The 10,783-nt window shown below is 44.5% G+C and overlaps 1 protein-coding gene across 1 annotated transcript; it reads left to right on the top strand.

The window, feature by feature from the left end:
• The first annotated feature begins 2,591 nt into the window (after positions 1 to 2,591).
• On the top strand, positions 2,592 to 10,359 carry Mmp7 (matrix metallopeptidase 7). Its single transcript, XM_028890956.2, has 6 exons — positions 2,592 to 2,825; positions 5,641 to 5,867; positions 5,952 to 6,100; positions 6,720 to 6,848; positions 7,389 to 7,550; positions 9,785 to 10,359. Exons 1-6 carry the CDS (start codon positions 2,709 to 2,711, stop codon positions 9,829 to 9,831), a joined length of 831 nt encoding a protein of 276 aa, XP_028746789.1. The 5' UTR covers positions 2,592 to 2,708; the 3' UTR covers positions 9,832 to 10,359.
• Positions 10,360 to 10,783: the final 424 nt, after the last annotated feature.

Below are 10,783 nucleotides of genomic sequence, written 5' to 3'. Positions count from 1 at the left end.
GGATCCTCACTCTCAGCTCTCAGCTTTCTAGTCCCCAAGAGGAGCTCACCTGCCCTGCCCTGGCCTGCCCTGGGCTCAGATCGCTGCCTCCATCCTGCAAAGGGACAGGAAGGGCTAGAGCTAAATTCTGGTTTCTTGGTGTGCCTTGGATCACCTTCCTCTACCCCAGTTAGTCTCCCTACCTCACCCTGGCTCTTGTAGTAGCCTCTGCTTATCTCTCTCTCTCAACCCTCAACAGAGAGTCATCCCTCCTTCCACAATCGGTCTTTAGAGCAAGCGCTAGCATTTTCTCACAATTCTAACCCAGTCACAATAATTTCTTCTTTCAAACATTGCTTTGAGAGCCTTAGGATGAAGTCCCAACTCCTTGTACCCAAGGCTGACTGTCGATGACTTTACTCCAGCCAGCTCTCCAGCCTCACTACCTCATCACCAATACACTGCCTGCCTCTCTCCCCATCCATGGCTTGCATGAGGGCTCACTCTTGATATCATACATTGTAAGGTTTTAGACAAATGTGTGATGGCATGCATTCATCATTAAATACCTGAGTGTTTTATTGTTTTAAACACCCTCTGTGCTCTGTATCTCCCCTCAGCCATCCTTTCCCAACCCTATCCCTGTACCACTGATCTGCCTGCTGCTTCCTTTCATTGAATGGCATCTACCTGGAATCACAGATTTAACCCTTTCCTATTGGCTCCATTCACTCAGCACTCATTTAAGGCTCTTCCATGTCTTTTCATCATTGGTAGCTCTTTTGGTTTTGGTGCTGAATAATATTCCTTTGTGTGGCTAACCACAGTCTATCTAGCCATTCCCCCACTGAAAGACATCTTGAGTATTCCCAAGTTTTGAACAGTATGAATAAAAGTGTGATAAGCATGTTTTATATAGGCATGGATTTTCATTTCTTCTTTGGCTGGGAAGGAGTATGCTTGCTGGATCATGTGGTAAAAGGAGGTTTAGTTTTGGACGTGCCAAACTGCATTGCTAAGAGGCTGTACCCTTTGTATTCCCAGCATGCCTTGCCTTAGTGTTGCCCATGTTCTTGATTTGAATCATTTTAATGGGTTTTAATTGGCTTGTTGTTATTTTAATTCACATTTCCCTGGTAACTGCAAAGGGGAACATCTTTTCATGTTTACTTCGAATCTGTGTGTCTCTTTAGGTGAATTATTGTTTGGATCCTTGGTGTATTTTTTAATCAGATTATTTGTGTTCTTGCTGCTGGATTTTAAGAGTTCTTTATACAATTTAGATAATAGTCTGTAAATGGAGGCAGAGTTTTTCTGTCTCAACTGCCCAGTCCTAAATAAACACGTAAAAGCTTATATTAAGTACAATATGCTTGGCCAATAGCTCAGGCTTATTACTAACTAGCTCTTACTTTTAAATTAACCCATTTCTATTAATCTATGTGTTGCCACATGGCCCGTAGCTTTACCGGTCCTCTGGCATCTTGCTTCTTGGGTGGCTCACTCCAGTCTCTCTCCACTCCACCCTTCTTCATATTCATCTTCAATTTGATTGTCCCACCTAACTTTATCCTGCCTTGCTATAGGCCAAACAGCTTTATTAATTAACGGATGAGAGTAGTACATATTCACAGCGTACAGAAAAGTCATCCCACAGCACTAGTCTTTCACTGGATATGTTTTTTTGCAATATTTCCTCCCAGTCTGTGGCTTCTCTAAGATAAGAAAAGATCCATGATTTTACTCCAATACAAGGATCAATGAATATCTCATAGCATTATGGTTATCTGATACAGGTCACATCTATAAATATTCATATATTATACAGACATGTTACCCATGGCTCTCCCTGGAGATTTACTGGGATGTTTGATTGAAGGAAATTAGGAATAGCATTAAGAAAAGAAGCCACTGATTAGAGGGGCACCTACAGGGGCTTCGCACTGCGTGACTGAGATGCCCGGCTGAGAGCTCACTCTACGGCAGCCACTGACACAGAACCTGCACCTGTCACACCTGTCCCCCTCCTTTACAAAGCATTATGGGATGCCAGTAATGCTCCAGTTCCTCCTTCCTTCTGTCCTCCCTCCCTTCCTTCCTTCCTTCCTTCCTTCCTTCCTTCCTTCCTTCCTTCCTTTCCTTCTTTCTTGCTTATTTTAATCATTGTCTCACTATGTAGCCAATGGTCTAACTATACAGGCACTATGTGGCCTCAAACTTGCAACCCTCCTGCCTAAGCAGCCTCCTGAATTCTGGATTCCAGGTGTGTCTCATCACCTTGGTGTCCTATTCTTTCTTGGTGCTGGTTTTGTTGCAGTACCTGATCGGTGATGTTATTCTATTTGTGCACTATTCCACATATTACAAATGTTTAGAAAAATCCTTGTAAGATACAGAATACAATGAAGGGTTCAGAACTGTTTTGTCAGTGAGAGACTTAGGAGGGTAGTGATTTGATTCCAACAAATAAAACAAGTTTTCTTGTGGATTCAGCACGGGGGGGGGGGGGTCCTCTAAAAGATAAAAGCCATACGTTCCTCCTGCCAATAAAGGACGCAATACTTCCTCATTGTTGCTAACGGAAAATAACACATGCATTCTAAAAAGAAGAAAAGCCTGCAAATGAGTCACCTGTTTTCACATTCAGGGCTGAGAAGTCATATAAATTTCTCCAGCTCCTGTCATAAGACATCAAAGCAACTGGTTGGTCTGAGAACAATCGCCTTTTGATGACGGCTATGCAACTCACCCTGTTCTGGACTGTGTGTCTGCTGCCTGGCCACCTAGCCCTGCCACTGTCCCGGGAGGCTGCCGATGTGAGCGCGCTGCAGTGGGAACAGGCTCAGGTATCTGGTCCTCTCACTTGGGGTTCTTTGGCCTCACCATCTGCACGCCAAGTGTGTTTCTGAATGATCTGTCCTTCGTTGTTAGTGTGGCAGTGAATATTCGTTTGTAAAGTTCCTGGTTAGAAAAGCAGAGCATGCTTTCTGTGAGGAGCCATGCAAGCTGGCTTCCAGAGCCTTCCTGAACTCTGACTGAGTGCCAGCTCCTTTATCTGATATCTAGGAGGACTTGAGAATGTCATTTCATTTCTGACCTTAAATTTTCCAAATCAGAAACTGGAGAAGTATAATAATGATGCCAGCAAGTGGAGCTAGTATAAGACATTTAATATAGTACTTGAAATACAGTTCATGTTCAGGAAATAGCAGTGTTATTATTGTTATTTATTGCAACTTGAAATTCTTTTTATGAACTGGACTGGACTGTACCACTAAAGACGAGGCCTCCCGGGGAAGAGACTCGCAGTCAGAAAGCACCAGTAGAAGGTGTGGCTTTCTTGCCTGCGCACTAGAAGTTAGAACACTGTCCGTGTTCTGCCCACAGGACTAGTCTACCAGACAAATAACAGATGACAGAAACTCACGTGTGTGCAGTGGTTACAGACCATGAGTAACTCCACATACAGCATGCCATTTGATCACTCAGGGTCTCCTTGATTCATATTCTTGCTGCCAATAGAGACAGGAATCAGGATAAGCTTCTCTAGTTCAGAAATCGTGTTTCGTCATGCATATTGCTGAGTAAGTATAATAATTAATGAGTATAAAATGTCATTTGGTAAAATTGGATAGCGACTGATAAGCTCCAAGCATAAGAAAAATAGAACTGTATTTCACGTTCAGTTTGACTTTTTAAAAGACTCAATTGATAAACTAGATTCAACCACATGAAGTCACCAATATTTAACTGGTTTTTACCTTACCAAATAGCATTTTAAATAGCATTTTTAGGAGTTTTAAGCCAGTTTTGAGGGTTTTGTTTGTTTGTTTGCTTGCTTAGCACACAGATTGTCTATGAGAAGGGGGATCACTATGTATTTGAGGCCAGCCTGAGCTACACAGTGAGTTCCAGGATAGCCTGTAGTACAGAGCAAGAGTCTATGTCCAATCAGAAGCAGAGGTGGAGAAAAGAATGCAAACAGGTCTTCCAGAGAGCGTCTTCATGAGGTCCCCGCTCCGGGAGGGATACGATGTTTGTTATTTGTTTCAGAGAATTTGTTCATGACCATTCTGAGTGAACAATAAGAATTTGTTGTATGGAATGAAACCCCATCACTGGAAACAGGAAGGAGGGCATGATGTTGGCCAGTTTACTTTGGTAAAATGCATAGTCGTGGGAGGCTTTCAGGTAGATATCCACCTCCAGTTACTCCAGTACCGACAGCAAAGCACTCCGCAGAGGGTGAGCCATTCAGCAATCCTGCTGCTGCACACTCCCTGAGCCTGTAGCTCTCCTAAGGAAGCTTCTTCGGAAATGGGTCACAAACACCTGGGGCAGTCTCTGCAGCTGCTTCGCTCTCTAAGCCGTATGTCTGTACAGAACAGAGGCAACAGTTCCATCCCTGCTTTGCCGGGTGGTTATAAAGCTGCCGTTGAAATAAGCGTGGAGTAAATGCGTGCCTGGCCCTGGGAAGGGTGTCCAGTGCCTTTGAGAGCTGCCAGTGCTGTCCCTTGCCTCGTCACCTTCTGCCTGATGGTCTCCGCTGCAGCCCCAGACACCTGGACACTTTCAGACATCCAGATGTGCACGGGATCCAGATGTGCACGGGAAGGTCTTGGAGGGAGCTGCTTTATCCCACCCCTCCTAACGGGTGTGCCAACAGCAGGAAGGACTGAGGACAGAAAGAGCAAGGGGAATGGGGACTGCAGATAAGGAGATTTCAAACCAGGCCTGCCACTAACTCAGCTTGTGAACCTGAACAAAGCATTCAGATGCTGTTAGCTGGGCTTTCTTCCTGGATGATTAATTCAGACTAAACTAACAATCACCTGATTTCTTCTTCCCTATTGAAGTGTAAATAGCCAGATCACAGCAGTCCTTACCTGGATAATGGACCTCAGATCTCCCCATAAGGTCTATGATGCCCAAGAGTCTTTCTATATGCTCAAATGCTCTCTCTCTCTCGCTCTCTCTCTCTCTCTCTCTCTCGCTCGCTCGCTCTCTCTCGCTCTCTCTCGCTCTCTCGCTCTCGCTCTGTGTGCTGTGTGTGTGTGTTGTGTACACACATGTGTGTATATATGCGTGTATGTGTGTATATGCATGTGTATATATGTATATGTGTATGCATGTATGTGAGAGAGTGCATGAGTGTGTGTGTGTGTGTGTGTGTGTGTGTGTGTGTGTGTGTGTGTGTGTGTGCAGGCTAGAGGTTGATATTGAAAGTCTTTAGTGATCTTCCTGTTTCTTCCTCCCTGGCACCAGAGGTATAGAAGCACCCAGTTTTTCCCATGGTCTGGGGATCAAACTCAGGCCCTCCAGTATTTGAGGCAAGCTCTTGTGTGACTGAACCTTTCCAGGCCTGTGTGCTCCCTGAAGACGTGCTGACTCCTCCTGCTCTAAACATAAGTTCACAGTTTAAAAAGAGGGCGGTGCATCTGTCCTCTGAGCATGAGAACGCACTGCTCCTAAGGGATTCCCCTCTTCATCTTATGCAGCAGCAGGCCAGTACTTTGTCAAATAGCCCATTTCCCCTCACCAGTAAGTGCATACTCTACTCCATAACTGTTTAACAATTCTGTCTTCAAATAACTATTCAAATCAACAGGTAAAAGAGATGCAGATTTTCATATTAAAGAGTATTTTCTCTCTGTCTGCCAGGATTATCTCAGGAAATTTTACATTCATGACTCTAAAGCAAAGGAGGCCAACAGCCTAGTGGTCAAACTCAAGGAAATGCAGAAGTTCTTTGGCCTGCCCGTGACTGGAAAGCTATCCCCCCAGATCGTGGAACTAATGCAGAAACCGAGATGCGGAGTGCCAGATGTTGCAAAATATTCCCTAATGCCAGACAGTCCAAAATGGCATTCCAGAGAAGTCACCTACAGGTGAGGTTCGCTTTGGCTCATTCTGAGGGAGGCAATGAAACCTTTTTCCTGGGAACTAAACACTGTTTTCTTATGTGTTGTCAGAATCATGTCCTATACTTCAGACTTACCACAGTTCAAGGTGGATCAAATCGTGGCAAAAGCTCTCAGAATGTGGAGCAAGCAGATCCCACTGAAGTTCAGAAGGGTCAGGTCGGGGACTGCAGACATCATGATTGGCTTTGCAAAGGGAGGTAAGGATGACTCCTGCAGGCTAATCCTGTGTCTGTTCACCTGATTGCTCTCCTTTCAAGACTTAAACCCTTTCATGAGCACTAGAGAGGGCTCTGATTGGTGAAAGGCATGTTTAACATAGGAGAGGCCTTGGTTTCAATTCTCAGCATCACACACTGGTTTAAGATCTTGACTCCAGTGAGCCTTCAACATATGGTGGTCACCAGTGCTGAGCAGTGGATCTAACGACAGACAGGTGCCTAGACCAAATCCACAGCTCAGCCTGTGTTTGTGAAATTGGCTCTTGGTAGCTGGGCGGTGGTGGTGCATGTCTTTAATCCCAGCATTCAAGAGACAGAGGCAGGTGGATCTCTGTGAGTTTGAGGCCAGCCTGGTCTACAGAGTGAGTTCCAGGAAAGGTGCAAAGCTACACAGAGAAACCCTGTCTCAAAAAACCAAAAAAAAAAAAAAAAAAAAAAAAAAAAGAAAAAAAAAGAAAAGAAAAAGAAAATAAATTGGCTCTTGGCACCAGGAGGTCAACTGGACCAGCCTCTCTCTCCAACCTTTATAACCGTATGATCTGGAGAGATGAGGTAACCAGAAAAAAACTAACAGACATCACACTGCACTGTCTTGCAGATCATGGAGACAGCCTCCCGTTTGATGGGCCAGGAAACACACTGGCTCATGCCTTTGCGCCGGGGCCAGGCCTCGGAGGAGACGCTCACTTTGACAAGGACGAATACTGGACTGATGGTGATGGCCCAGGTAGAGGATCCTATGCCTCTTCTACTTCCTATCTTTTTAGAAACCCAGACTTACACCCGCTTTAAATTTGATCATTGCTTTAATTAGAACAATTAGAGTCACCTTAAGTGCCAACTACTATATTATATGCTTTAAATGTTTTATCTCATTTAATATCTTCTTTTTTAAAATTTGTGTGTGTGATGTATGTGGAAACCCACATGGTAAGAGAGTACTGATTCTCAGAAGTTGTCCTCTGACCTCCGTGTGTGTGTGTGTGTGTGTGTGTGTGTGTGTGTGTGTGTGTTGCTCTCCTTCCTGTGTGTAGATGAAACCTGAGCTGCAGATTCCTTTCCCTGTCACCTGCTGTTTCCATGACTTCCCCGGCATTGTGGACTCTGTAGTGATGCATTCTCCTTCCAGCCTGCCTCGCTTTTGAAGGAGTGGAGACAAGCAGCTAAAGATGGCTGGGGCATGGCTACTGTCCTTCATCACGATGTGATAGAGTCCAGGTCTTTATACAGTTATTTTGATATTTAACATACACTTCCCTGGCTGTAGGAGTGAACTTCCTGCATGCTGCCACCCATGAATTCGGCCACTCTCTGGGTCTGGGCCACTCTTCTGACCCCAATGCTGTGATGTATCCTACCTATGGAAATGGCAACCCAGAAGACTTCAGACTGACAGAGGATGACATTGAAGGCATTCAGGAGTTATATGGTAAGAGTTATGGCTTTTGAGAAGAGAATGTCAGATATGAAAGAAAGATCTCAGGAAATGGGGAATGGCCTGGAGATCCACAGTGGGATTTAAACCTGAAAACCTGTGTAGTAGGCCAGGGCACTGGGAGGCTACCCTGTGTGAGGCCCTCAGTTTATTCCTCAATACTTCAAACAAATACAAATCAAGACCTTCTGAGGTGAAGCAACAACCTTACATTCCTGAAGAAGATGTTCTATACTATGCGCATGATGAGATAACTCATTTTATTTTTAGTTGATCTTTATGTATTTGTGTGTGTGTGTGTGTGTGGTGTGTGTGTGTGTGATGTGTGTGTGTGATGTGTGTGTGTGTGTGTGATGTGTGTGTGTGTGTGATGTATGTGTGTGTGATGTGTGTGTGTGTGTGTGTGTGTGTGTGATGTATGTATGTGTGTGTGTGGTGTGTGTGGTGTGTGTGTGTGGGGGTGTGTGTGTGTGTGTGGTGTGTGTGTGTGTATGTGTGTATGTGTGTGTGTGTGTGTATGTGTGTATGTGTGTGTGTGTGTGTATGTGTGTATGTGTGTATGTGTGTGTGTGTGTGTGTGTGTGTGTGTGTAAGCTCACAAAATACAATACATGTGTAGAAGTCAGAGGAGAATTTGCAGGAGTCGTTTCTCTTCTCCTGTGTGGGTCCCAAGGATAAAACTGGATCATCGGGCTGGGCATATGAGCCCTTATTCACTAAGCCATCTCACCACAGCTGACATTTCATACTTTAAGCTTTGGAAGTCCACTATGGGATGGAAATGTTATTACCCTTCCTTGCTGAGCTCGGATGCATATGAGAGCCCCCAACCCAAACACCATTCATAACTGCCCACTGCCAAGGAGTTGCCCTACATGGTCAAAAGTGACTCAAGTCTCCCAGGTTTTATAAACATGGAGGGAAAACGGTCGCCCACAGATAGCAACAGCTATGATAGGAACCACCGCCCGTGAAGTCTCTAAAGTTGTATGTCCTAGCCTCTCCTTTGTTTTGATCAAATTCCAAAATCAAATGTATCAAAAAGCAAAAGTCAGTCAGCATTTGCTCAATGAAGCTCATTAGAAATAGGGTTTGGGAGACAGATGAGAGGTGTGGTAAAAACCCATGTCCCTAGATAAAGATGAGGACAAGAAGAAGGTTCAAGGAGAAGGGACTCGTGCCGAGGCATGTGGCTTCCAGGTGACAAGTCAGCTCTCCTGACTTCAGGTGTTGTTATATATTTCTGCATCTTCATCTTCTCCAAGAGACACAAGAATCTGGAATTACATGCATATCAAAACCTACTTCACACATAAAGGAAGAATGAGAATACACGGTGAAAAGATCAGAGTCTTTGAATGATCAAAAGCGAGACCTGTACTCAGGGAAAATTATTTCTACAGGGGAAGAAATGGATGCAAGCATCTGCCAAACCTTTCACTGCACATCAACATTTCTAAACCGTGTTCCTAGGGCAACACTTTGCAAAGGAGGTTACCACAGCAACGTAATGTTGATAGTACGACCTGCTGTGCTCGAGTGCTGAGCACGTGTTCATGCAAGTCTTCCTAAATGAGAGTGGTTTTGAGACATGTTCTGTCTGTGTTGTCCTTGCTGTCCTGGACTTGTGCTGTAGACCATGAATACACACACACACACACACACACACACACACACAGAGAGAGAGAGAGAGAGAGAGAGAGAGAGAGAGAGAGAGAGAGAGAGAGAGAGAGAGAGCTGTTCCTGCTGTCTGGCCTTGAATGACCATTACCTCCTCCTTCCTCGCACTCATGCATACACAGTTCTCCCTGTGAAGTAGAAAACAAAAATACATTTAGTTTTGCTGATATAGATTATGCCCCCATCATGCACTCTAAAGAGGTGCATCCTTCTTCTTTTCAATTTCACTTAGAGGTTTTTCTCGGTGCTCTAAAACTAAGAAATCCCAGCACAGCCATGAGAAATGCATTACAGAGGTGAAGCCACAATCCACACTAACGTACATAAAATATATAAAGTGGCCCCACTGCCTCTGCCTCTCTGTTGCTAGAATCAGAAGCGGGTGCCCCACACTCCTCATCCAGCTAAAGCAGATGGCTTTTTGGTTTTAGTTTTGTTTTGTTTGAGCTGAGAATTGAACCTGGGACATTGTCTGTGCTAGTACAGATGTAGAATTTTGCTATGTGATTTATGACACTTCTTAATGTTGTTATTTTCTTCCTTAACAGGAAAGAGGGATGATTTGTGGACAATGCAGACACTTCAAAGAGACTAACTGTGCGTTCATTAGGCTCTCCATTGCATTTCCAATCAGAATGAGCAAACGCCCTTCCTGAACTATCGGGGACTTGGGGGGGTCCAGCCCCTCAATAGTCCCCTCCCAGGGTCCGGGAAGAATCTACAACCAGCTAAAGAAATGAATCTATGTACACGAAACTCCTTAGTCCATACACTATTATTCTGTGTGAGTTCTCTCTCTACAAGCTTCTATTCTCTTTTAGCTCCTTTCCTGGAGCCAGCTAATATATATATATATGCTAAAATATCACCAAGATTTCTTAAGCCATGGCTTGACCTTTGGAGAAGTCCTCGACTTTTCCAAGTAGCAGCTTTTGTGATAGTAGCTGAATTCCATTATGTTTTCCTGTGGCCTGCAGCACTGAACTGGGTGTGGCACTTGCTCCATTGTTCTGTGGGTGGGTTTTGCATGTCCCTCTGAGGGTCTTCTTTACTGGGTAGTTCTGACTAGTCTCAGGTGACATGAAGTTGATAGACGTCAATAAATGTTACAATGCACAAATAACCCATTGCTATTCTGTGGTGAAATTACTCCTACTTGAGAAATTTTTTTCAGTGACAAAGGAAGAGAAATCAAAGACAAGGTGAAAAACTAATTCAGCCATATTATTTGAGGTTCTTCAGGTACACCTTCACCAAATGGAGCAGGTGGGCACGCCACCTCTCCATTAGTCCTTGGTATAGCCAGGCAATGACACTTCCTTATCCTTTTGGCCTAAGCCCTCTCTGAGTCTGCTGTGAAGCCACGTTCTTCCCATGGGATGCCTAAGCTCCTGAGGACTTACAGCTTCACGGTTACTACCAGCTCTAAGTTCGTGACACCATATCTCCCCTCTTCCTGCCCTCTACCAATCCAAGTGTTAGAATCACCTTCTTTTTTTCTAACCTACAACCCATAAAAAGAGCAAGTAATGGTGGGGCACAGGGTG

This window comes from Peromyscus leucopus, chromosome 7 (genome assembly GCF_004664715.2).
Source record: "Peromyscus leucopus breed LL Stock chromosome 7, UCI_PerLeu_2.1, whole genome shotgun sequence".
Lineage (NCBI taxonomy): Eukaryota > Metazoa > Chordata > Mammalia > Rodentia > Cricetidae > Peromyscus > Peromyscus leucopus.
Note: the sequence above shows the minus strand (reverse complement) of the source record. Positions and strands in the feature narration are given on the sequence as shown.